Source organism: Mandrillus leucophaeus, unplaced genomic scaffold, assembly GCF_000951045.1.
Source record: "Mandrillus leucophaeus isolate KB7577 unplaced genomic scaffold, Mleu.le_1.0 Scaffold105, whole genome shotgun sequence".
Classification (NCBI taxonomy): Eukaryota; Metazoa; Chordata; class Mammalia; order Primates; family Cercopithecidae; genus Mandrillus; species Mandrillus leucophaeus.
This window is the reverse complement of record NW_012098654.1, coordinates 413,543-439,571: the sequence shown is the minus strand read 5'-3', so window position 1 is coordinate 439,571 and position 26,029 is coordinate 413,543. Positions and strand designations below refer to the sequence as shown.

The 26,029-nt window shown below is 56.1% G+C and overlaps 1 protein-coding gene across 7 annotated transcripts in view; it reads right to left on the bottom strand.

The window, feature by feature from the left end:
- Positions 1-26,029, bottom strand: part of KCNAB2 (potassium channel, voltage gated subfamily A regulatory beta subunit 2) — a 116,042-nt gene that overhangs the window by 50,373 nt on the left and 39,640 nt on the right. The window contains exons 2-4 of one of the 7 annotated variants that reach the window (XM_011981128.1): positions 11,249-11,377; positions 10,025-10,066; positions 144-387 (exon numbers count right to left, since the gene is read on the bottom strand). In XM_011981128.1, coding sequence (XP_011836518.1) covers positions 144-387; positions 10,025-10,058 — 278 coding nt within the window. In that variant the 5' untranslated portion in view covers positions 10,059-10,066; positions 11,249-11,377. Of the gene's footprint in view, positions 1-143; positions 388-5,710; positions 5,974-10,024; positions 10,067-11,248; positions 11,378-16,749; positions 17,249-24,834; positions 25,251-26,029 lie in introns of those variants that run through there. The other 6 variants (XM_011981151.1, XM_011981157.1, XM_011981147.1 and 3 more) reach the window with 6 other exon arrangements.

Here is a 26,029-nt window from a genome sequence, read left to right as displayed (position 1 = left end):
TTCCTGATCTCAGGTGATCCACCCGCCTCCGCCTCCCCAAGTGCTGAGATTACAGGTGTGAGCCACCGTGCCCGGCCCTTTTATACATTTTTACATGGCTGAAATCAGACTTCCCACCCCAATCCCCCCTGCCCAGCCCTTACCGATACTTCATGCCTGTGCGCTGGGCGGTGCAGCCGTCCAGGGAGAGACCGTGCATGCGGAGGAAGCTCTCCATGTTCCTGGCCTGGGCAGCTGCCCGCACCTCCCGCAGCCGCTGCAGTTCCAGTGTGTCCGTCTGGCGGACGGGATGCAGGGCCCACTCAGAGTGGCACCTGCTGCTCACGCTCCGCAGACTCTCGCTGTACGTCATGGACAACATGGTGCCGCCTGGCCTGGGAGCCGCCACTGTCCAGACGGTGATGAGTTAGACAGTGTGCCAATGCCCCGCGTGCCCCAGGCTGGATGGCTGGCCCTGGGGCAGGGGGCAGCTGTAGTGAAACATCCTCTAACTAGTGCCGCCACCAGGAGGTCTTGGTGTCTAGGAGTGGGACCCGGCCCCTGGATGTAAACATCTCTTGGCATGAGATTTTCAGTCCGCAAAGCAGTGCTTGCCAGGAACTCTGGCTAAGCTGCCCTTTTCTGCCCCCTGCATCTGTGAGACAAGCACAGGCAAAGCTGCATTCCAGACAGGACAGCTGCACCCCAAGTGTCCAAATGAAAACGGGAGCACAGAGAGCATGCAGAGCCTGAGCCCCCCAAATGCTGAAGACCAGGGTTGATTTTCCGTGGTGACTGTGGTACCACATCACAGTGCTCTCTTGAAGTGGTTCCCAGGGCAAAGCTGTCCCTGGGAAAGCAGCGCAGGGCACAACTGTTGCTGAAGTAAACTCTCCTGTAATTATGCCAGGGAGGCACCTCACCCCTGCATGCCAGGTGGCCCCAACCCGGGAAGGTCCTATTTGCTCCTAGCCTTGTAAAGGGAAATGCTATCTATACAACACATTCCCTGCTTGTTGAAAGCATCATTGCACCGCAGAGATCTTTGGGCTTCGTGCTTTTTGCAAAAGAACCACCAAGCAGAATGCATTTAAGCAGGTTGCAGAGGAGAGTGGCCTGGGGAAATAGGCTTAGTTGGGACAGGGGAGTTTCAAAGATTCTATGTGAAGAACCATTGCTAAATAGTCAGCTGAAATGATGAACGCACATTCCTGGAAACTAAAAGCAATGTAAATGTCCATCAGTAGGGAAACTGGTTGCCTAAGTGACAGTCCATCCACATAGTGGGAATTTGTGCTGCTGTCAAGAATGAGGCGTCTCAACATAGACTGATGTGCAATGAGCCCTGAGAGATAGTGGACAATTAAAAGGCCAAGGGAGAAAGCATGTGTCCAGAACTCAACCACTGGTGTTAATTCACGTGCACAACAGTGACTGGACCAGTGAGGGCAGCCTCGGGGCTGAGTCCTCACCCTGCAGAGTCTGTGACAGGGCAATGAGGACAAGGAGGCAGGCTCAACACAAAGGAGGTCCCCAGTCCAGTGACCCTCACCCCACCTGACTGCAGCCTGGGCCATGGCCCAGGTGGACTGCACTGCAGCCCTGCGTCATTGCCAGAGAGAGAAGGTGCAGAGGGGAAGTCACCATTTCAGCTGGGTCAGCTGCACAGGGGGATCCTGGAACCTGGCCTGGGAACTGCAAAGGAACCAGCACTGTCCCCAACTTCTGCCCCAAGAGAGGAAAAGTTCGATTATCCCTGGGGAGGAGCTGGGAGGGCTATCCTGGGAGCTGAGACAACTATAGAGGCTTTAGCATGGTCCTTGAAGGGGGCTGAGATGTCCTGGAGTTGCCCTAGGCTGGGCCTTTCCTGGGCTGAGCTCCAGGGGCCAAAGGAAGGACCCACAAGGGGCAGGAGTTTGTGATGAGCCCCATGTACCAGGGTCCTTCCAGAATGGGTGACCGGCCTGCTGACCTTTCACTGCTCTGCCCATATGTGCACCCAGAGAGGGGGGCCACCTCCAGGAGCCCCACAGCTGCCTCTTTCATGGAGGTTTCCCTGCAAGTATTTGTCTGTATCTTATTTGTAGGGACCATCATTCATGTCTGCCCTGTTGTGCCCAGCATGAGGCCTAGCTCAGAGCAGAGCCTACGAATGTCTGTTGCATGAACATGCAATTGAGGTGGGGAAGGTGGGCTCAGAGAAGAGCGAAAGAGAGACCAGCCGGCAAGGAGCCCCGGAGGAGCCCCTACAGGGAGATGGTAGCAGTGTCCACACAGGCCTCGGCCCCACTACCCTGGTCAGGGCTGGATGGCTCCCTCCCCAAAAGCGGGCAGCCAGCTGTCCTCAGGGAGCCTGCCGTGCTGGTCACTCACAGCCTGCACCTCCGTCTGACGGGCATGGCTCCCAGGGGGCCTGTGCTTCCCATCCTACTCTCTGCCCCACGCACGCCATGCCATGTGCCTCTTTCTTGCTGTGATCTGTCTCCATTACGCTCGCCATCATCTACCTTGCAGATTCCTCTCTAGCTGTCCTATGTGCTGAATTCACTCCCCTGAAGGTTGGGTCCAGGAGGGTAGGGACCCTTCTAGCTCCTGCCACTGCTGCCTGCCCAGTGCCCATAGGAGTGCCCCTGGTGCACAGAGGAGAGGCTCAGATACTTCTAGAACAGAAACCAAGGCCCAGGCTCCAAAAGGCCAACCAGGGCTATACCTGGGCATTTCCCGGCAGTGCCGGGACAGCAGCTGGCGGGGACACAACGGGCTTCCTGCTTCAGGCCCAGGGGCTCTTTGCAGGTCGCCCTCTCTTGCTGGGGGGTTCCCATGCCAGCAGTTGCATTCACCACTGCTCATTTCTACGCTGCGAGGGATGGTGGCTGCTGGACCTCTGGATGCTGAAGCAGGCAGGTGCCCTGGCATGGAAAACCCTCTGCCTTCTGGGAGAATCGCTCTGGAGGGCAGAGAGGCCCGGACTCCAGGAGAGGTTCATCTTAGGAAATGAGGCCCTTGGCACCCACAGACAGCAGCACCAGCTTCCCCTCCCTGCCTACTGGCCGGCCACTCCCTTCCCTCCATGCGTGCGGCAGGCAGCTGCTTCTGAGATGGCCGTGTGGCCGGCCGCCAGCCCTGTGTGGGGCAAATGGGGGCCAACTCTTGCTTTCCTGAGGTCTGTGTTTAGAAGGAAGGCCAGCTGGGCAGGCTGCAGCCGCAGGGCTCTTTCTGAAAGGCAGGGCCAGCCTCAGACATGCAAGTTCCCTGCCTGGCCCGACCAGGCTGAGATCAATAGTCATTAGCTTTCAAGACATGACTCATGAAAAGCAACCCGGGTCTGGTTTGGCTCTGGAAATGCAGCCAAGGCCCTGGGGTGGGAGGACAGGGTGGCTGAGTGCCCAGCTTCTGGACAGGGACAGCTCTGCTTGTCACCTGCCCATGGTGTGACCCAGGCAGGCACCTTGACCGCTCCTGGCCTCAGCCTCCACATCTGTGAGGTGGGCTGGGCAGAGGCCTGTTGTACCAGGCTGCTGTGGGCTGCGTGAGATGAGGCTTTGGACAACTGGGTGGGAGTTGGTGATGCAGCACGGAGCGAGTCTCTTGGGGGGGCGTGGGATAAGACACCAATTATGATAAATGCCGTGGAGAGAAAAATCCACCAGCAGGGGCCAGCAGGCAGGGCGGGAAGGAACTTGTGACCATAGGCTTGAGTGAGGGGAGTGAGCCACACAGACACCAAATCTCCCTAGAAAATGCTTAACGGGAGAGAACACAGATGTGAATAATCGCCCCCTTCCCAACAAGATGGTGGAGGGCCGAGTGTGGGGATGTGGGTGGGAGAAGGGAGAGAGGGCAGCTCTGTGGGGGCTCGCTTGCAATCTTTCCTTACAGCTCATCTCGCAGCCCTGGAAGCAGGCCTGCAGGTGGGGGCCCTGTGGCATGGAGGGAGCCCAGAGCCTCTTGCTGTGAGCTTGTCCCCATGGTGCCAGGGCAGGGCTTGGGCCAGGGAACTTGTGGGCACAGAAATGGCAGCCTTTGGCATGGGGTGGAGGGGTGAGGAGCAGGGCTGGTGCCATGAGGGGTCCACGGCTGCTGGATTCCCCTGAAGGTTGGGTCCAGGAGGGCAAGGACCCTTCTGCCTGCTGCCACTGCCCCCTGCCCAGTGCCTACGGGAGTGCCCCATGCACAGAGGAGGGGCTCAGATACTTGTAGAACAGTAACCAAGGCCCAGGCTCCAAAAGGCCAATCAGAGCTATACCTGGGCATTTCCCAGCAGTGCCAGACAGCCGTTGATGGGGGCGGGGCTGGCTTCCTACCTCAGACCCAGCAGCTCTCTGCAGGTTGCCCTCTCTTGTGTAGGGGAGGGGGCTCCCATGCCAGAACTTGGATCCTTCTGCACAGTGGGGGCTCCCTGTGGTTCTGAAGGGTCATGACTCTGGGAGGGCTGCTCCGGGGGAAGAAGGATGGGAGTAGGCAGAAGGTAAAGGGCTCTGCCCGTTACCAGCGGTGCCTGGGGACAGAGGACAAAGGCCGGCTCCTCTGGACTCCCTCACACTGGGGCTCTATGCCGGGCTTTTGCTGAAGGAGGCTCTAGCAGCGTTAGGTCCTTGGATGAAGGGGCCCCAGTAAGACACTGCAGGGAAGAGGGAGCAGCCTCGCTGTCGGGCTCCTGCCTCAGGGTCCCCACTTCTCCTGCGCTCAAGAGCACAGTGACCCTGACTTCTGATTCAAAATATCCCAGATCCCGGCCGCTTTCCAGAGTGAGGGTCTCTGAGCCCTGACACTCCCTCACCACCCTGGTACCAAGAAAAACGAGCCCCTCTTCAACAGCCACTGCTAATTACGTGGCACCTACAGGTTCTTTCCTGGGCTGGGCCTGCCTTGTGCAAATCTATTCTTGTAAGTCAGGGGCCCAGGGGAATTCATGTGAATTAACACCGTGACATGGAAAAATGCAAGGAAGATGTTAACCTCACTAAGTCAGTAGGAATCACTACCTCCCCCCAGACTCCTCTACCTGGAATTTCTGAATTGCTCTGTTTACTGAAAGCCAACAAAGCATACATCATAAGACTGAGAAGGAATCCTGAGCGTCTCTTCTGAATGGCGACACCTGTCCAGACAGCAGAGAGCCCAGCCAAAGCTCTCCAAAGCAGAAATGGAAGGGGAGCAGCTACCATTCCGGGGTGCGGTTCTACAATGCACGGCATTGCATCAGTGCAAACACAGAATGATTTTCGCTCAAGAACAACCAGCAAACCGAGGCCCAAACAAGCAGCCCCCGGCTCCCTCGGCACGTGCTTCCTGCACAGACATTTCAGACAAGACCAAACCTCCCCGACAGTGCTCTGGGCAAAACCGGAAAATGCTGAATCTTAATCAACGGTGAACACAGCGAGGTACAAGCTAGACGCCCGTGTCTCCCGCAGACGGGAAAACAGCGAAAACGGTCAGCCTCGGGCAGGTCTGGGCTGTGAGCAGGCTCAAGCGAGAGGCGTTGCCTGGCTGAAACCCACCGCCGGCCACCCCGTCCATCACAGTCATTCCAAGTTTACCTCAGGCTGGCTCCTTTTTGAGGTCTTCTGCTTTGAAAAAATGTAGAGGGTCTGATTCCAGATCAGACAAAACCACCCCAAAATACCGTCTCCTCTGTTTTCATTCCCGCGGATGCGTGCCCCCGAGCGGCATCTCCCCTAGGAGGGTAGCAGCTGCATCCAGTCCTGGGGCTGAAGGGAGGACGCACCTGCCTTCGTGGGGGCGTCTGCTCGTTAAAAAAGCCACAGTCTGGTTTATTAGGGATCACCAGACGCTCTAAGGATCTGGCACGCCGGCTTTTTCATTAGGGAGTGTCACTGCAGGACGTCAGAAGCAATTGGTGAATGAGATGAGTCCCACCAGGTTCGAGTTTGGAGGCAGCGAGTCCATTAGTTCTATTAGGGCGTTTTCATCTCAGCGAAAGAGGCTGAATTATTCACGAGGGCCTCTTCCCCTAAAAGCTCGGGAAGTGCAGTTCCGCGCTGCAACCTGGCAAGGCTGACTCCTGGTGCATGGGGTTGGGGTGCAGCCCAAGGTGGCGGGGGTCCTGCCAGTCCCTCAGGCCTACCCTTGCTGCCTCCACCATCCCCACGTGCCAGAAACACAAACCCTTGGACCCACAGGTCGAAAGGGGCAGGCCTTGCTCTTTGGTATCTGAGTGCGGGACACAGAGCCTGTGGCTTCCACACATCACTCAAATCTGAACTGTGTCTGCAGCAGGGGAGCCGGGGGCCCCGTGGTACGGGACCACCACCCACAGCCAAGGGGGTCTGGAGAGGCCTCTGCTCAACACATGCAGATGTTCCTCATCTCCTCTGGGGACGCACCTCAGATTGGCATATCTGATACTGCCAGTACCTATAAATGGCAGGAAAGCTCCAGAACCTGCTATTTGGACTCCACACTGCCACTCACTCGAGGCGGGGACACAGGAGCCCTTCTCCACGGCACGTGTCCTGACCTGGGGTTTGGGAAACGCTTTGAGACCACGCCAAACCAGGCTGAGCTCTGGGATGAGGCTAAGTGCTGAGCCCCAACCCCAGGGTCATGACCCCTGGGGTCACTGTGTGTCACAGGATGCCAGCAAAGTCCCAGCGTGACATCATCTTCCGGCTGAGAAAGCGCGCCAGTGAATGTGGGATTCTGAATGGAGGCGGAACCGTCTCCCCCACGACAAATGAGCAAACAGTGGTAGCTGCCATGGGGGAAGGTGGGGGACAGGAAATCAGTGCCCCAGACACAGTGTGGAAGGTAAATGAAGTGGGAGGCTGGGAGAGGACATGGAGTCTGGAGGTGTCTGGCTGCGGGTGACTAGCTGGGAAGGCCTTGGCAATTGAAATGGTTTGTCCCCAAAGGCCCAAGCCCACTGTCAGTTCCCCACATGTCGCCCTGGTCGGGGGGGCCTGTGCCTCACTACTGGGTGGTGGCTGCAGCCTAATGTGCTCCGAATGAGGCCCTCTCCTTCTCTGGGTCCACTGCTCCCCTCTGTCCCTCTCTGTCTCAGCACCTGCCCATCAGTGGTCAAGCCCCGTGGACGTGGCTTCTGACATCCTTTTCTCAGGCCCTGCACCCCTTCATTCTCTCCATGCAGTTCCTGGAGCTCAGCCATCCTGCACCTTTCCTGGACACTGTCTGGTCTCCTTGCATTGACCTCTCTCTTCCCTGTCTTACTCCCTGCTACCAGGCTTCCTTCCTAGAGCAGATCTGTGACCCCTGCCCTGCTCAAACACCACAGATGGCTCCCCAGTGCCCTCTGAGTGCCTCCGAGCCCTGCTGCTAGGCATTCGAGGCCCCCCACCAACATCCACCTCTACAGCCTGCCTCTCTTTATTCTCCATCATGTCCGTGATGGCCCAGGCTGGGTAACTGTTGCTTCCTGTTCTCTGTGCACACTTCTGAGCTGCAGCTCAGGCTGTTGTATCGACTGGAATGCGCTTCCCGCCTCTGTGGTGAATCCTGCCCAGCCTTCAAGGTCCAGATCCAAGCCCCTGCTGCCTTCTCCACAAAGCCTTCCTGGCTCTCGGCCGGCTGTGGCCCCTCCTTTCTCGGACCCCAAAGGCTCTTTGGGCTTCTCCTAGGATGTGCTTTGCCTTCTGGAGATCACTGGAGCTATTTGAGACCTGGGGTACATGGAAGTATTGCTCCCAATCCTTCGCTCCTCTCTGTACTCATGCCCTTTGCCATGTGACTTTATAGCTCCTCCCACTGGTGGGGGCAATATATTTCCAGCCCCTTGACTTTGGGCTGGTTCATGAGACTTTTGGTCAAAAGTGTGTGAGCCCAGAGGTGACAGCGCTCCGACCCTAACCACAGGCCTTAAGAGACCCTGCATGTTTCTGCTTTTCCTCTGGTACTTTTGCCATGGGAAGGACATGCCTGGGATAGGCCCCAGTTAAGGGTGGGAAGATGGAGGACATGGGGATTCAACTTGCAGCTTGGAGACAAACCCAGCCGAGTCAGCTTAGACACGCTGCCTGGTCAACCAGCAGACACAGGAGCAAGGAAGAGATGCCGATTGCTGTGTGGCACTGAGTTTTGGAGCTGTTTGTTATGCAGCATTTGGTGGACAGCTGATTGGCACAGTGTCCTACGTCTATTCCTTTCCTGGGAGCTGCATGCGGGCAGGGCACATGCCTCTAACGCCTTTGCCCTGTGAGAGGGCTAGGCCTAAGTAACTGAAAGAACCATCCAACAGCCATGTTTAGTGGCATGCTTGGAGTGATGAGGTGCCCTACTAGGAGTGGCCCCTAGCCTGTTAACAAGGACCCTAGCCCTTAGAGGTTATCTCCAGAGCCCCCACAATAGACACCCAAGTGACCCCCTGGATATCCAAGGGGTAGGATGGCCAGAGCCTGTGGGCACTGGAATTGGGGCTGAGAGCCTAGAGGGTAAGCTTCAGAGCTTCCCTTGGGGCCGGGCAGGCCACCTGGAAATGAAGGTTCTCATGCACAGTGTTCCCAGGGGATGGACAACATGTTGAGGCTGTGGGGTTTTGAGGGCCGTGAGTGGGCTGGAAGGCTCTCACTTGGTCACACTGGACAATTTACTTGGCCCCTCCTGGGGCCAGGCCCTTGGAGCTGGCTGGTCTGTACCTGTGGGCAGGACTTTTGAGCTGGCAGGTCTTTTGAGCTGGCAGGTCTGCACCTGGGATTTTCCTGCCTGCTCATCGGACCTCACCCCTTCCCTTTGAGGACTGAGGCTGCCCCAGGCTCCCTGAGGATGCAGTTCAGGTACACGTTTCGTTTCACTGATGAAATCCCCTGGGATGAGCGGTGTATATTTGTTAGGATGTGTTATATCATGCATGCATACATCATAATACAAACATTTCATCCAGGAAAAGCATTTGCAAGCCTGAGTTCAGATTTAACTATTTTAAGCAAAATCTTATCTACCAAAATTTCAGTAGGATCCAAGAGTTGGCCATGTCTTCAGAGCTCCCCGTAAGGAGCGGGACCTCCCAGGAGGCACTGAAGGCGTGGCACAGATCACTCTGAGCATCTAGGTCTATGGTCCCTGTCAGAGGTGCTAAGGCTGGCGATGGCCCGGGACGGGGGCAGAGAGAGAAAAGCCACATGGAAATACATTGCCATCCCCATGCCCACTGCCTGGTGCATTGACAACGACCCCCAAAGCACTGTCACCAGGTGTCCGGGTCCAAATAGAGAGACCTCCTGGCCTGACCGCCAAGATGCAGCAATGCATACCAGCGACCTACTGCCAGAAGCCGTGCCGATTCCCCAAACAGTCCCAAGGCGTGGGGAGGCTGCTGCCCGTGGGCTCCAGGCAGCCCTGACATTTTACTTCCTAGGGTTGGAGGCTGCACCAAGAACATGCATCCCCTGCATTACAGGTGAGGGAGAAGCAGCCCAGGGGGAGGAACGGGTCTCCCCGAGAGCACCCTGTGGGGCCCTAAGCCTGGCATCTTGATGCCACGTCCCACTGGGGCATGGTCTCTTGCCAGGTGAATGTGCCCGGTTTGTTAATTCACCAACAGAGAAACACATCAGAAAGATGTCACTAATCCAAGTCATATCAGTACTGTACACCCCCAAGCAGGCATTAACCTTCAATGAGCCTGAGGAGCTCTGTGAGTTCCAGATCAGCTGAAACCCACAGGCAAAGGGGGAACGGATGGGCTCGCCACGTCCTGTACTCTGATAACGGAAGCAGCACAAGCCGGCGACCACAGGAAGGCGTCTCCTGCGCTGCCTGATGAGGGAAGCTTTAACGGTAGATTTGGCTGAGAGCTTGGCAGTCATCAAAAGCCCATTTGCTCAAATCAAAGCAAACTTCTGGCAGATCAACACATACAATTAACCTGACTTCACATTTTCCATCAGGACATTGCACAGTGTCCTGTGGGGGTAGGCACGGAGGGTGACAAGCAGAGCCTGGGGGTCTCAGGGGGCTTTGGCTTCACAGAAAACACCAGCACACCCTGCTCGGCAAGGGTGCAGTCCTCCCGCCCACTCCCTGGCCTTCGGCTCGCTGGGTTTTAGGGAGAATGAAGACTCATTACCTGTAAAACTGGAGCTGTCTTTTGGGACTCCCATACCGAGTACTTCGGACAGCAATGGAGGAAAGAGAAAAAGGAGAAAGGGAGAGAAGAGAGAGAGTCCACAGTTGGCATCAACCCCAGCAGGTGCAGGTCAGAAAGCACCACCAATGTCTCATGCCCCTGGGCCCCCCACCAGCCGCCTGCTCAGGGCAGTCTCTGAGGATGCACATCGGGTGCCAAATGCTCTGCAGCAGCGCCACCCGGTGGCCACAGGCAGAGAGCCGGAGCCAGTTTTCTGGACACCAAGGGCTCCTTCCATGCCAGGCCCTATTTTCCGTGGTGAACCTCCGGGTGAGGGTTGGTTTGGATTGCACATGCTTCGGGACTTGCTTTGCAATATGCTTGTGGGCAATGGCTCAAAACCCTCCAACCCAGACGTGCAGAGAGCCCGCGTGCTGGCAAGCCCGCACGTGCCTGCCGGGCTTTTTAGGACAGACACTGCTTTTCCCTGTGGCTGTCACAGACATGGGCTCTGGCTCAGGCCCCAGTGATTATCTGGAAAGGTCTGGCTGCTCAAGACCAATGGGCTGCTGGGGTACTGCCTGTGCCTGCATCTTTCTTGGGTTCTGTGCTCTGCCCCCAGAGGCTCAGCTCTCGCTGAACGTCCTCCACAGCCAGCACTGCCGTTCAGCACTGTTTATGGTGCAGACAGCAACACCCAGGGCTGCAAGCGGAAGTGAGTTCCACAAGGAGGGGGTCAGGGTGCCCTGGGAACATTTGGTTGTCCCCACTCCCTCAGGTGTTGGGAAACCGGTAGACGTGGTTCCCCAAAGGCCTGCAAGGTCGTGATCCTCGCTCAGGGGAAACTGGCGGGGCCACAGGGCCCGTGATGTATCAAGTGGGAGGAACAGAATGCTGGGGTTGGCCCTGCACTCACTGTCGGGCCCTCTGTTAACCTCAAACGAGATATTTCGGAAGGGTCAGGGACAAGAAAGGAGTCTACTCCGGCTCAAACCCCCTGGAAAAGTTTTGCTTTTTCTTTCCTACTTGGGTTTTTAAAGCCCCTGCTCCTTTCTTGGAGAAAACGCTCACCGGCGTGCACCTCGAAACCCCGTGGAAGGCAGAAGCCTGTGGGCCCTGCTTGGGCCCTTCCTCCTCCAGAGGGGAGGACAGTGGCCTTGGGAACCCCTCCTGGAGGCAGGACTGACCCTGGGAGGGGGCCTGAGTGAGGGGGTGGGAGGTCACCTGTAGATCATCCCGGGGGAGCCCGTCTGCCGCAGGGAGAGCCGAGCCGGGGAGCCCGTCGTTGACTCTGGATACATGGAGCCAGCCTCACTTGTTCAGACCTGCTGGATTTTTTACAGTGGGAAAACTCTGGAAGAAAAGCAAAATAAGGGAGGGGAAGAGGGTGGTGGTTAAAAAAGACCAACCAGGTTCGGCCAGGAGACTCTGGGATCACAAAGGCCTAGGAGACTGTCTGGGTTCAGGGTATCGGGGAGCCCCTCAGCAGAGAGACAGACCGACAGACAGACAGGCAGACAGACAGCAGGGAGGCAGGCCCATGGGCTCAGGAGGGACTGGAGAGCAGGTGACAACTGTGAGAAGGGTTTCCACACTCCATCACTGCACATTCCCACCCTACATGTCGTGGGGGTCCTTCCACACCAGCCCAGCTGTTGTTCTGAAGCCGCAGGTATAGGTTCTGCTGCTCACATGGTGCAGAAGAGACCGCCCAGGGGGCATCTGTGTACTTTCTGAGCTCCTGAGTGCACTGCTGTCCCCCAGGGTCATTGTTGACACTGTCCCTTGCCCTGACTCGAGCCCAGTGCAGTTTCCTGGTGCTGCCACTGAGCTCCTAAGTCAGGCAGCTTGTCAGATGCCACTGATGTCCCCTGCTCCTGGGATTCCTGCCCTTGGGCAGCCCCTGCCCTGGAGTGTGGGCTGGACCTAGCAAGTCACTTCTAACCAGCAGAACGTGGCAAAGGTAATGGCAAGACTGCCACTTCTGTCTTGCTAGAGACTGTCCCTCCTGGTTCTGATGAAGCAAGCTGCGGTGTTGGAGAGGCCTATGGGGCAGGAACTGAGGGCAGCCTCGGGCCAACAGCTGGTGAGAAGCTGAGCCCTCAGCCGAACAGCCCAAAGAAAGGAGTCCTTCAAACGAACAAGCGAGCCTGGAGGTGGATCCTTTCCTACCAGAGGTTTCCAAGGCGAGCCCAGCCCTGGCCAGCACCTCGACTGCAGCTCAGCAGTCCCAAAGCAGCAGACCCAGCCCTGCTCTGCCCCAACACCTGACCCACAGGAACCAGGAGATCTCACTCTGGGCGGTTTGAAGATGCAGGGTTTGTGAAGAGCTGTTACAGCAGCGTTGATAATGGGTACGGCTACCAATATCCAGCCATCCACCCACCTCTCCGGCTTCCACCCTTGGGCTGAGCCACCACTGTCTTTCACCTGAACTCCTGGGTCGCCTCCCAGTGGCTCCCCCCACCGCCTCCTGAACCCTCTCAGCCCTGCACGCCTTGCTCCACCTGGCTGGCTGCTGGCTTGGGGCTTCTATTTCCAAAGCGAATCTGGTCCCATGCTCTTTCTTCCCTCTCCCAGGCACTGCCCCCCAGGACCCTTCGCTCTGCCACCTGACCCTCGGCCCAGGCCCCTGGCCTTCCCAGCAGGCTGAGCTCACACTGCCTGTGGACTCTTGTACTTGCGGCTCCTTCTACTGGCTGCACCCTTGCTGCAGTGCTTCTCAGCGCCATGAGCCCCGACTATGAGGCTCAGGGGTCCCTGCCACTCCCCAGCCGACACCACCCCCTTGCTGCCTGCACACGGGTCTGTGGTGCCCCAGTTCCCTCTCTGGGGGGGTGCGTTCCAGGAGGGCAGTGGTTCTGTGGGTCTCGCTCGCTGCCGCACCCCCATGTCTGGAACGGGGTTCGGCTTTTGGAAGGACAAAGGACCCCGATCCAAAATAATGTGGTCCCGCACCCACGGGCAAAGGGATGGCCTGGGCTCAAAACACAGCCCCGCCCGTCCACAGCAACCCATGAAATTGGTGGGAAACCTGACACTTAGCCAAGTGGTGGATTGGCTTTGTTTTCCCCCCCTCTTCTTTTTCCCCAGAACAGTGACCTCCTGTCACCAGGGAGCCGGCGTCCTCGGAAGAAAAGCAAAGTAAGGGAGGGGATTCACAAACAGCCTCTGTCCCTGGGGTCCAGGCAGCGCAGGTCTAGGTCTCCCTAATAACAGAGGTCTCCTCTGAGTGGGCAATGTGAGCCCATGTGCAGACCTGCTAGTAAAACGGGACCAGCCTGGAATACTAGCTCTTTGGGAAGCCAAGGCAGGTAGATTGCTTGGGCACAGGAGTTCGAGAGCAGCCTGGGCAACATACAGACTTTTTTTTGTAGAGACTCGGCCTCCACAAAAAAATAAAAAAATTAGCTGGGCGTGGTGGTGCATTTCTATAATCCCAGTTACTCAGGAGGCTGAGGTGGGAGGATCACTTGAGCCTGGGAGGTCGAGGGTGCAGTAAGCCATGATCGTGCCACTGTACTCCAGCCTGGGCGATCCTGTTTCAAGTAAACCAAAATGAAAACCAAAAACAAAGATAGAAGATGCAGAGAAGATCCAGCACCATGCTAACCTCAGAGGAAGTGGTGGGGCTTGGTGACGATCCCCTGGAGTTTTACTCTTAAAGACCGTCATTCAGGCCAAGCACGGTGGATCACGCCTGTAATCCCAGAGCTTTAAGAGGCCAAGGCTGGTTACCTGGCTTTGGGGTGACTGAATCCCTGAAGTACTGGGGGGCTGGAGGGGCCTCCAGGGCAGCCTCTCTTTGAGCCCATTAGCAGCTCACGCGTTTTGCTCTTAGATGACTCAGAGGCAGGAAATCAAATCATCTCACTAAAGCCGTTAAAAAACCGTCGTTAAACTCCTAAAGATGCTGTGCTTTTGATCAGAGGACAGTGCATTGCACGGAACACTGGCTGAGCACTACTGCTGTGGGAGGCTGCCCCTATAAGCAGTGGAGTTCCTGCCCCCAGGCTCCCCTGAGTAGCTGAGGGACGTGGACAGGAAACCAAGGCTGCAGAGTGGAGGGTTCTGCTGAGAGCAGAGTCGTCTCCACAGCCCGTCCCCAGGGAGCCCCCATGGAGGCTGCATAAGCAACTATGACCCATAGGAGGCAGGAAGTCCTCACACTGGCTTGCAGAAGGGGATGGGAGCTGGGATGCCTGTGCCTTTAACAGGGTGTGTAGCCCACCCCACACCTCGCTCTCTCTTGGGTCTAGCTGCTGAGCTAACTTCCAGAATTCCGGAATCACAAACTCAACTTGGGTTGGAAACAGTGCAGGGACTGAGTCACTGGCTCCATGAATGTGGGGTGGGGTCCAAGAATCTGCATTTCTCATAAGTCCCGGGTAACGCTGATGCTGCAGGCCCAGGGACCATGCTTTGAAGACCCCTGGCCTGGAAGCGAGGTCGAGGGCCAGGAGTCTAAGCAGGCCAGAGCCAGCCTGCTGCCTATTTTTGTAAATAAAGTTTTATTGGAACACCTCCATGTCCGTTTGTTTATGAATCCTCTCAGGCTGCTTTTCAGCTCCAAGGGCAGGGCTGAGGAGCTGCAACAGACTGGCTGGCTGGCAAAGCCTAAATTATTTACTACCCGGTCCTTTACAGAAAGAGTCTGTGGGCACCTGCTCTATGCTGTCTTCTCTCCCAGGCTCAGGGGACACCTCGCAGCTCCTCCCTTCCCACCCCACCCTCAGCTGCCGCTGCTGCTTCCCAGACCCCTGAGAAAACACAAGCAACCAGAAGCCACCTTCCCCAGACAGAGACGTGATCCGTGCTCAAAGCCGCCTGCCTTCCTTCCTGTGGCTACCCAGTGAACCGGCTCCACAGTGTCCACGGCCACGTGGCCGTCCCCAGCCCCACACCCACTCAATCTCATTCCTCCTTCTTCAGGAGGCATTGCCAGCTGCAGCCAATGAGTTATTTCTCTCACCTCCAAAGAAAACAAAAAGTACAGTTTCTGTTTGTGTGTTTTTTTTTTTTTTTTTTGAGACAGAGTCTCACTTTGTCATCCAGGCTGGAGTGCAGTGGCGTGCTCTCGGCTCACTGCAACCTCTGCCTCCTGGGTTCAAGCGATTCTCATGCCTCAGCCTCCCGAGTAGCTGGGATTACAGACGTGCGCCACCACGCCTCGCTAATTTTTGTATTTTTAGTAGAGACGGGGTTCACCATGTTGGTCAGGTTGGTCTCGAACTCCCGACCTCAAGTGATCCGCCCGCCTTGGCCTCTCTAAGTGCTGGGATTACAGGCGTGAGCCATCTCATTTGGCCTAAAAAGCACAGTTTCTTAGACCCACTTTCTTCTCCACTGTTTCTCGCCTTCCATTCACAAGAAAATTCCTCAAAAAGTTTTCCTTCAATTGTCTGCAATTCCTCTCCTTCTTCCAGCTCATAAACTGTCTCCAATCAGCCTCTGCCCTCACGACTCTGTGGGAGCAGCACTTGCCAAGGTCGCGGTAACCTCTTCATTGCTAGGTCCAGTGGTGGCCATCGTATCAGGGCGACAGAGGTGCTGCCTGCGGCTTCCCCAGCTCCCGGGACTCCATGCCCTCCTCCCATCCCTCTGGCCACTCCTTTTCAGTCTCCTGGGCTTCTTCCTGCTCCTCTCTGTGCTCCAGCGGCTGCCCTTGTTCAGGCCTTGAACCTCTTCTTTTCCATCCCCATGAAACCCCTCAGATTTCTGCCCATCTCATGGCTCTGAACCCTGTCGCTATGCTGCAGACTCCACCCTGTGAACCCCAGAGCTGTTTATTCCCTGCCTGTGTGGCTCAGTTATGAGGGTGGGGAATGTGTGCCTCGGATTCCCGGGTCAGACACTGAGCTCCCAACTGCCCTCACCCCCAGCCCAGTTCTTCCCAGGGTGGTCTCAGCTGAGTAAAGAGCTCCCCACCCTCCCAGGTGTCAGTCCCACCCCCGGGAGTCACCTTGATTCCTCCCTTCTTCCCATGTCCCGCCTCCCACATCCAATCCAGCCCTGGGCCAGGGGCCCGTGCCTCTCCCTGTCTTCTCCCAGGCCCAGGCTGCCACTGGCTCTCGTGCTGCTCCTCCCAGCGTTCCCTGCGCCCACCTCCACCCCAACTGGCCGATTCTATGCAGCCAGGGTGATCCTCCCAGAACATAAGTCAGATTATGTCACTGCTTTGCTCCAAACCTTCCAACGGCTTCCATTCCATTCAGAGCCAAAGTCCAATCTCAACAGTGGGTCCACAACCTTTCTAGCCACATCCCCCTGCTGAGTCCCTCACACACTGGCCCCTGACACACTGGCTCCCTGGGGGTCTGTGAACCCAGCAGACAGATTCACTCCCACCTCACGGCTTCATGCACTCCCCCTCCTCCTGCCCGAATTCAACTTCTGACCACCACGGTCTGCCTGAGCCCCCTCCCACGTTTGCCTCTTTATGCCAAGGTCACCTTCTCATGGAGGTCTTCCCTGGACACCTCCCTCACATCGCAGTCCCCGTCTCCCCCATGCTCCCGGTCCCTCCCCTGGGCTGTTTCTCCCCAGCGCCTGTCACCTGCTCACAGGCCTTCTCCTCCACCTACTCGTCTCGTGTATGCTGTCTGCCCACCAAGATGCCGGCTTCGGGAAAGCAGGGAGATTTGTCTGCTGGTTCCCAGCTGTGCCTGGCACCTAGTAGACACGGAACAGGTATTTGTTGAGTGAATGAATGAGTGGGTGGATGCCTCTGTGACCCAGCCTGCTGAAGGCCAGAGCAGAGACAGCACTGGAGAGGCAGCTGGGGCTCGTGGTCTGCGTTACTGCAGGTACACGGCCCACGGCGCTGGGGACGGGCTCGCATGTGGAACAAGGGCAGCTTTCTCCGGAGGGTGTAATGCCCGCTGTGTCCAGTGGGGGTGCTCAGGGCAGCTCCAGGTGCAGGGACAAGTGGCACTGCTGGTCACTCTGGGGGAGGCGTCCCTAGGAGGCCACCTGTTCCACTCCCCACCCCTCTGGACTCCGAGAAGTGTTGACCTGAGGTCAGGCTGTATCTGTGCTAGCAGCCAGCTCTCCAGCCTGCAGCCACAGGCGGGAACTGTACGCTGTTTGATGACCACTTTACAAGGAACTGTGGGCCACGAACACAGCCGCTGTGTCATTCCTCACCAGGGTTCCACCACCTTTGCCACCTCCCAGGGGAGGAGGGGATGGTGAGATTTCCCCACAGCCCCCGCTTTGCATTTCAGGATGTAAGACACACAGAGGCAGAGCCCAGAGTCCACCTTCTCGAGCTGCAGACGCCACTGTCCAATCAGGAACGACTGTATCTGCCAAGCAGCCAATCCCTGTGGAGCCAACATCCTAAGGGGGATGCTGTGAGTTCCAGGCTGGCGCAGTGGCTCCTTCAGCACGGAGGGAGGCAGACACGGCTAAGCTGGGTGGCCCCGGGCTCCCTGACACCGCCGGGACTTGGGAGAACAGGCTTCAGAAACCGCTTGCCAACATACCAGACCCAAGAGGGGAGCCTAGCAGCTGAAGGGGTGCAGGGCCCAGGGTCCAAGCAGGGAGCCCACAGGCTAGGTCCCTCCCATCAGCTCCACTTCCACTTGGTCTGCGCGTGACCTGGAGCAAATCTTCCGGATTTAGATTTGGAGAAACTGAAGCATGGAGCATTCACACAGGCCTGCCTAACTTCTCATGGAGCAAAGAGAAGCAAGATGTGAAAATGCTTGGAGCCCAGGAAGGAATCCAGTCATTAAATCCTCTTCCCCTTTACGTGGTTGGCTGACAAAGACAGGGGACCTAGGAAGGTCGGGAGGCTCCCTCTACGGGCATTTTCTTTCTTCCTACCAACTTACTACTTTGAAAACTTTCAAACCTCATAAAAGTGGAAATAATTAGAATAGCAATAAATACCCATATACTCTTCATCCCAATCATACACCAATTGTTTACCTCTTGTCTCACTTGCATGCATTCCCGCTCCTCTCCTACCCTTTTCCTCTCTCTCCACGCACATACGCACACACACGCACATGCATACATGCACAGGCATACACATGCACACACACCCACATGCACACATACACACATACAGGCACACATGCAATGCACATGCACATGCACACATATGTACATATGCACACACACCCACATGCACGCACACACCCACACGCACGTGCACACCCACATGCACACATGCGCGCACACCCACATGCACACACACCCACATGTGCACACACCCACATGCACACACACACTTTTCTCTGAACTGTCTGAAAGTGCGTTGCAATCCCCTGAGCTCCACCCCTCAATATCTCAGCACTCATCTGAGAGTTTTGTCTTAACCACACCACCAGCACTCTACCTAAGATACTTAGCTCAGTATCGCCTGATCCTCTATTGGGTGTTCCCAATTATTCCAAAATAACTCCTACAGCTTTACAAAAATCTGGGATCCATTCAAGGCTCACAAATGGCGTTGGTTATTTCTCTCTCATCTCTCTCAATCTAGAAGCAACCCTCCATTTTTTTCGTTTTTGTTTTTTATGACACTGACCTTTTTTGAAAAGTTCAGGTCGTCTGTCCTGCACACAGTCCCTTGGTTTGGATTTGTCTGACTGCAGTTTCAGGATTCAATTTAGCTGAACCTTTTTGGGGGGGTCTTTTCCTTCTCATGCATCCAGGAAGGGACGAACAAGCGAGTTTGCCCATCCAGGACAAGACCAGGTCTGGCCGTTTGGTTAAGGTGGTGTCTGCCAGGGCACAGCTCTTTCTTTTCTTTCCCTTCCTTCCCTTTCCTTCCTTTCCTTCTCTTTCTTTTCTTTTGTTTTGTTTTCTTTCTTTTTCTTTGATGGAGTCTCGCTCTGTCGCTCAGGCTGGACTGCAGTGGCATGATCTCTGCTCACTGCAACCTCTGCCTCCTGGGTTCAAGCAATTCTCCTGCCTCAGCCTCCCAAGTAGCTGGGACTACAGGTGTGTGCCACCACGCCCAGCTAATTCTTGTATTTTTAGTACAGATGGGGTTTCACCATGTTGGCCAGGATGGTCTCGATTTCTTGACCTCATGATCTGCCCACCTCGGCCTCCCAAAGTGCTGGGATTACAGGCATGAGGCACTGCACCCGGCCACAGCTCTTTCTATTTTTCGTGATTAACCAGGAATCACAGGGAAGGTTCTTGAAGGCTGTGTGAATATTCGGTTCCCCTATGACCCCCAAGTGGAGGTGTTTTCTCAATTGTAGTTTTTCTAGAAAGGCCAAATATGTTGCCAGTTTGGGATCTGAATGCAGAGTTGGTGAGAGAACAGGAAGCTGAGTTTATTTAAACACAGAAAGGAATCCTGGGGGTCTTGAACTGTCATGAAAGCCACAGCCCCAGGAAGGCATCGCTGGTGAGACACTTTCTGGGACTGATGGAAAGCCCACAGCACCCCTTTATGGGACTCTGGCTCCTGGGGCAAGCCTGGGTCATGAGATCTAGGGCTAGCAGTTTCCTCCCCATGCTGCCCCATGCCCTTCTCTTTCTTTTTTGAGACAGGGTCTTGTTCTGTTCCCCAGGCTGGAGTGCAGTGGCCTGATCACGGCTCACTGTAGCCCCAACCTATAGGGCTCAAGGGATCCTTCCACCTCAGCCTCCCAATTACCTGGGATCACAGATGTGTCTGGCCGAGCCTGGCTAATTTTTGTATTATTATTATTTTTCTTATTTTTTATAGAGATGAGGCCTTACTCTGCAGCCCAGGCTGGTCTCAAACTCCTGGGCTTAAGCCATCCTCCCGCCTCAGTCTCCCAAAGGGTTGAGATCATAGGCGTGAGCCACTGCATCCGGCCCGGGCTGGCAGTTTTTTGGAAAAGGTGGACCCATACATGATTCTAGGCAAGGACACACAAGGAAGAGCAGCCCCAGACTAAATGGATAAATGGAGCAAAACTCCCTGGGGCACAGCCAACCAAGGCAAGGGCCTCTCCTGGAGCCTCAGTTTCCTCATCTGCAGAATGGGAGGCCTGGGACCACAATTTCTCTGTTGACGCTAATGGTAAATGACTATTATTTTGGGGCCAAATGTGCCCTGGGGGTCTGAGTAGGAGCTCTGGGGGCATTGTCTCTGATTCCTTCAACCTCAGCGTTAAAGATGGAGTCTGTACCCTGCCAGAGCCACTTGAACTGCTTGCATGAGCTGGGAAGAAGTCAGTGCACCCAGGTGAGAGGAAATAAATGAATGGCTTAAGCCAAGAAACCACAAGGGAAGGTCAGGACTGAGCCCAGGAGTCAAGGACAGAAGACACTTTCTGATTTGACCTGGTGTGGGGACAACCTGTTACGGTTACCCACATGTTCTGGTTGAGGGAGCTGGCACCTGATTTACATAGGGAGGGCATGAGGCTATGGGAGGTGGAGTTACTGACCCCCAATGCCTCACTTCTCCCAGCATCCACATCCTTTGCTGTGTGACTTTGCCGCCTCTCCCAACACACACACACCCCTACACACACATACAAATGTACCCACTCACATACATACACACACCTACACATACACACAACCTACACACAGAAACATACACACACATCTACACACAAACATATGTACACGCCTACACACATACATACATACACACACACACACATACCCCTATACACGTACCTACATACACATACACATACCTACACACATACACAGATACATACACATACACACATACCTACACACGTACACACATATAGACATACACACATATGTACACACATATACACACATATGCACACATACACACATATACACAAATACGCAAAAAGACAGACATACATATGCACGCACGCGCACACACACACACACACATCAGAGGGGTGAATTCCTGGCCTTGTCCTCCTGTGCAGCCATGTGACTTGCTTTGGTAACTGGAAGGTGAGCAAGATGCTTCAGTCACAGGAGACTTGCCCCTGAGCCTCTGCCATCATCATGGGACACACACGCCCCAGTCCACCCTGCTACATACGCAAGAGCCACCCCACCTAGACTAGACAACCCCAGCTTCTCTGAGACGTGGAACCAGCAGCTGCCCCATGAGTACATGATAAATAAATGCTTGCTGTAGCCGCCAGCAGCATCATTATACAGAATTCACCTTAGCGCTTAACCCCAGGGCTCCAGGGAGCAAGTTCTGCCTTGATTTAATCTCCAGGGTCATACTTATCAACACTGAATTAGAAGTCCAGTGGGTACCTGGAAACCTACTTCCAGTTCCTGCAAAAGGCAGTATCTGTCTCTTCATTGTAGATTCTGGAGTACAAAACATTTGAGCTGGCCGGAACTTTCCTTTAGTGAGGAGTCTTGATCCAAAGTCAGTACTTTGAGGCTGGAGAGGATCTCTCTCTAAGCTGAAATCTTACCATTGCAGACTGCACATGCTCCTCTCTTCTTTGGGAGCTGGTTGATGACATTATTCCAACCTCTTTGGGTGACTGAGGCGATCAGTCTGGGCTCCTGGGAAGGAGGTTAGGTCCAGTCAGTGGTTTCGATCTGGGCTTTGGAGTTGGCGCTGACTGGAGTCCTCACTCAGCCATGTGCTGGTCTATGACTTTGGACAGGCTTCCCTGTGTTAGTTTCTCCATCTGTAAAATGGGATGATAACGAGGGAGGACTCAGTGTGCTAACAGGTAGGGGTGTGCTGCGGGGGCCGCAGGAGCTGGGACTAGCTTGTGTCCTGCCCTGGTGTCACATCAGGCACAGGTACAGGGAAGACTCTGGCCCCAGGTCTGGGAGTGCCTCCTGGGGAGTCACTGACCACAGCTGCTTCCTGGACATCTGTGCCATCTGCATGACGGCAGGTGAAGCTGCTCTTGTACGGTGCGCCCTGGGCAGCAGTCTTACCGGGAAAATCAGTGTTTGAGGGTCCTCAGCCTTGCTACAACACCTGCTCTTCTGGCTGCTGGTCTCCTTGGCTGTCAGGAGGCTTCTCTGTCTTTTCCACTTTCCCGGAAAAGGTTCATCTTTTTTTTTTTTTTTTTTTGAGATGGAGTCTCTTCAGTTGCCCAGGCTGGAGTGCAGTGGTGCGATCTTGGCTCACTGCAGCCTCTGCCTCCTGGGTTCAAGCAATTCTGCCTCAGCCTCCTGAGTAGCTGGGACTACAGGTGCGCACTGCCACACCCAGCTAATTTTTTTTTGTATTTTTAGTAGAGATGGGGTTTCACCATGTTGGCCAGGATGATCTTGATCTCTTGACCTTGTGATCCGCCTGCCTCAGCCTCTATAAAAGTGAAGGCTCATCTTTTAGAGATGTGACCAGCCACGCCCAAGTGTGAGCCCCCACCTCAGGGTGTCATGGCGGGACCTGTGGCACTTAGGCTTTCTGTGGCTGTGTCCAAATTCTGAATCATCCTGGAAGCTCAAAGCTTCCAGAAGACTGGTCTGCAGATCCCTGAGGTCTTAAGAATGATCACCTTGTATTCCTTATCTGTCTGCCAGGCGACTCAGACTCACAGCTTTCAAAAGGCCAACCCTAATACAATGGGGACAGTGGACACCAGGAGGCGGGGTCCCTGGAGGCCATCCTGGAGGTCGGTGACGCAACACCAACAATGGACTCTCCCCCAGATTCATCTCTGTACCCATATCCCGTAAGACTGCTGGGGGTCAGCTCCTCCGGGCAGGGAGCTTCATCTCCTTCCTTCATGGATGTGTCCCCACACCCAGAGCGGACACCAGCATGTGGTAATGCCCAGTGAACATCGCCGAAGGGATGGAGAGAGAGGGGCTGTTCCGGGCTGGGTGTGATGTCCTGGGTGTCTTCTGGAAGGCCTGGGGCAAGGACTCCAGCACCTGCTTGTTGAACTGATGTTATTTTGTATGTTGCTTCTGGAACCCTGGAGGTCCCCCACGCCAAGCCACCGAAGTATCTGCCGTGACTACTGTGTAACACAAAACCATGTTGTTTGTTCTGCGGGCCAGAGCCTGGAGGAGCCATGGCGGTGACTGTGCTTCCAGCGGAGACAGGAAGAGGTGTGCAACTGCTCAAAACCGCATGACACAGAAGGGCACTTACACAACACACACTTCCCCTCTCACCCAGCAGGCGCCCAACAGGAGCCCATTCCTTCCCTGAGCGGGATCTGATGGCAGAGGGTCGATGCTGCAACAAAGGCAGGTGCTGACTCTGAGTGCACTAGGGGTCATGACCCTAGGGGGTCGTCGGCCTGGGGGGTCATGCTGGGGGCCTGGCAGAAAGGCCCGCTTATCATAAGGATGCCCCAGAGGGTGGGCAGGGGTTGGGAGGTCAACATAACCCAGTTCCCCGACAGCTCTATCCAGACTTTGGCTTAGATGTAGCCAAAGAAATGCAAGAAGAACTGTGCAAACCTTACTAGAGATTGGAGATCCCAGTCAGGATTCCCTGTATTTGTCACGGAGAAACCTCAGTCTCTCCTCCAATCTCCTGAGGCCTGAGCCAAGGGGACCAGTGGCACAGTGACAGATATCACATGGTTCAGGCAACAGCAGAAGCATCGGGACCTAACCACGGTGCCCAAGGTCATGACTGCCGAACGGAGCCTTTGATGGTACATCACATCAACGCCTCAGTAACAATTTTCAAGAAGATCACAGGCTAGAAATTTTAATCTTTTCAAAGCAACGTTCAATGCCGGTTCCCTGATTACAAACACCACAGGTCTAGACTTTTGCAAGAACAGTTCACATTCACATCTAATCAATGCTGCAATGAACAAAAATAGACCACAGCCAAAAAATTCACGTGCCTGCCCTAGCTCCATCCTGCCTCTCAGTGACCATAGGTGGAAAGTACTGTGCCGTGCAGGGTCGCTCACCTGGTACTGGGTGGTGGGGACCCCAGCACTGCACAGACGGCGCAACTGGTAGTGGGTCAGGGCTGCCGCAGGCTGCTCACTCAGTAGCTGGCTGGGCCTGTCCCCTGCAGAGGCAGCAGGAGCCCTCAACGGTTCAGAGTCCCCACAGCTGCTCGCCCAGGCCCCCGGCCTCCTCCCTTTAGCCATCCACACACACACACACACACACACACACACACACACACACACACACACACACTAATGTGTCCCCCAGGAGGCTTACAGCCTTCTCCCTCCATGACCACACCCTGCACCCATATCCTGCCCAGGGGAAGTGGAGGAGGCAAGCGAGAGGGGATGCAGGAAGCCATCACCAAGGAGCCCTTTGCCCTCCCCTCCGGGACAATGACCTCAGGGCTGTGCAAGGGGCTGCAGGGTGGGGAAGGGGTCTGAGGGGTCTTCATCCCCCACCACTGCCCTGTGCTCCGCCCGAAGGATGAGGGGAGAGAGGAGGGACTAGGGACCCATACCATCCACGTGCAAGGCAGGGGCCTTCTCAGAGATGGGAATCCCTAGGCCAGGGCTTCCCGGGAGAGAGCAGACAAGATGGGCAGGGCTCTTCCCCAGAGCTGCCAGCCCTGCCCCCTGCAGAGGGACAGAGGTGGCCCCAGGGGCTCTCCATCTCCCGGTGTCGCCCTCAACATCGCCCCGGGGATGAAAGCAGAAGCCAGTGGAGAATGTGCGGCAGTCAGATGTCTCTGCTGGGTGCCAGGCCCACTCTGCCCAGCGGCAGCAACAGGAAGCAGTGACAGGCTGGGCTGCATTGGGCAGGGTGTCTTTGGGGTCAGCTCACCCCAGGCTGAGGCCAATCCCGAGGGGGGCATGTGGGGCTCAGGGGCTCAGGCTGGCACAATTAACCCCGGACATTACGGGGGCACCTAAGCCCTGCTCAGGGAGCTGGGGCTGCCCACCCCTCAGACAGAAAACCCATCCTGAAAAACTGGATCCCCGGAGCACCCCGGGTACCTGCTCCTGAACGGGAACAACCGGAGACAAGGCCATTTTCCGAGCACTCAGGGGAACGCCAGGTCACACATCTGCTGCAAAGCACGCGCCTTGGGACCACAGCACCCAACAGGAAGTTGGTGCAGCGCGTGCCAGAGCCATGCACTGTCGCCGCAGAGCCGAGAAGGCGTGGGGTGCCGGGGCGTGGCCTTTGCTCTCAGGCATGCCTAGTGCGTGACCCAGGTGGGAGGGCCCGACACCCCTGACCTTCCTGGCTGAGCAGCGGCCAGATGCGGCAGGAGGCAGGTGGAGGACAGGGAGCAGGTGGCTGTGAGGAGGCAGCCCGGGCCTGTCCCCTAGCAGCCCCTCCGGAGTAGGAGGCAGACCTTCCCTGTTGGCCCAGGAGCCCCTTTCTCAGGGCAGGGGGTTCTGGTGATGTTAAAGAGCTCCCCTCACTGCTGCTGACCATGTGCCAGGATCGGCCACGTGCCAGGATCGGCTGCCCACCTTTTACCTGAGTTCCCTCATCTGATCTTCCCTGCTGCCCTGGGAAGGGGTACTGCTGTCCCCTATGCCACAGGTGACAACACAGAGGGTCCGAGAACCCTGGACTCAGGGCTGGCTGACTCCAAAGTGTGCTCTGAGCTATGCACTGCTGAGAGGCCCAGGGCAGTCTCTGCCACTCCATCTCTCATCTCTCTGCCAGGACACAGAGGGGGCAGCCACCTTGAGGGGACAGGTGGCCCTGGGGAGGATGGGCCAGAGGTAAGAGCACCCTCTGCGGGGGTTTTTCTCCCTCCCTGTGGCCTCTCCCTGCTCTGCATTCCTTCCTGGGGAGGCCCCTCCTCCCTCCCATGCCAGCTGCTGAGCCTGGGGCCAGGCTCTCTGGTGACTCACTCTGGGGACAGCCCAAGCTCTTCGGGGTGCCAGGCAAAGGGAGGACTTGGGTGGAACGTGCCATCTCCCGTGGTGCCGGCCACCTGCACTGTGTTGAGCCCCTGGTCCCAGGCCACCCCCGTGTGATTCCAGGAGGGAGGCTGGCACCTTCTTTCCTGGCGTGGGCACACAGATCTGAAGCCTACACCAGGGGAGCTGCTGTGTGTTCCCGACAGGATAAAGATAAAACCGTGGTTAGGGGAGGTAGAAAGAGGAAAAGGAAGGGAAAATAAAACAGTTTGGGTGCTCAGAAAGAAAGCAGAGGTGCTGAGAGATAAAC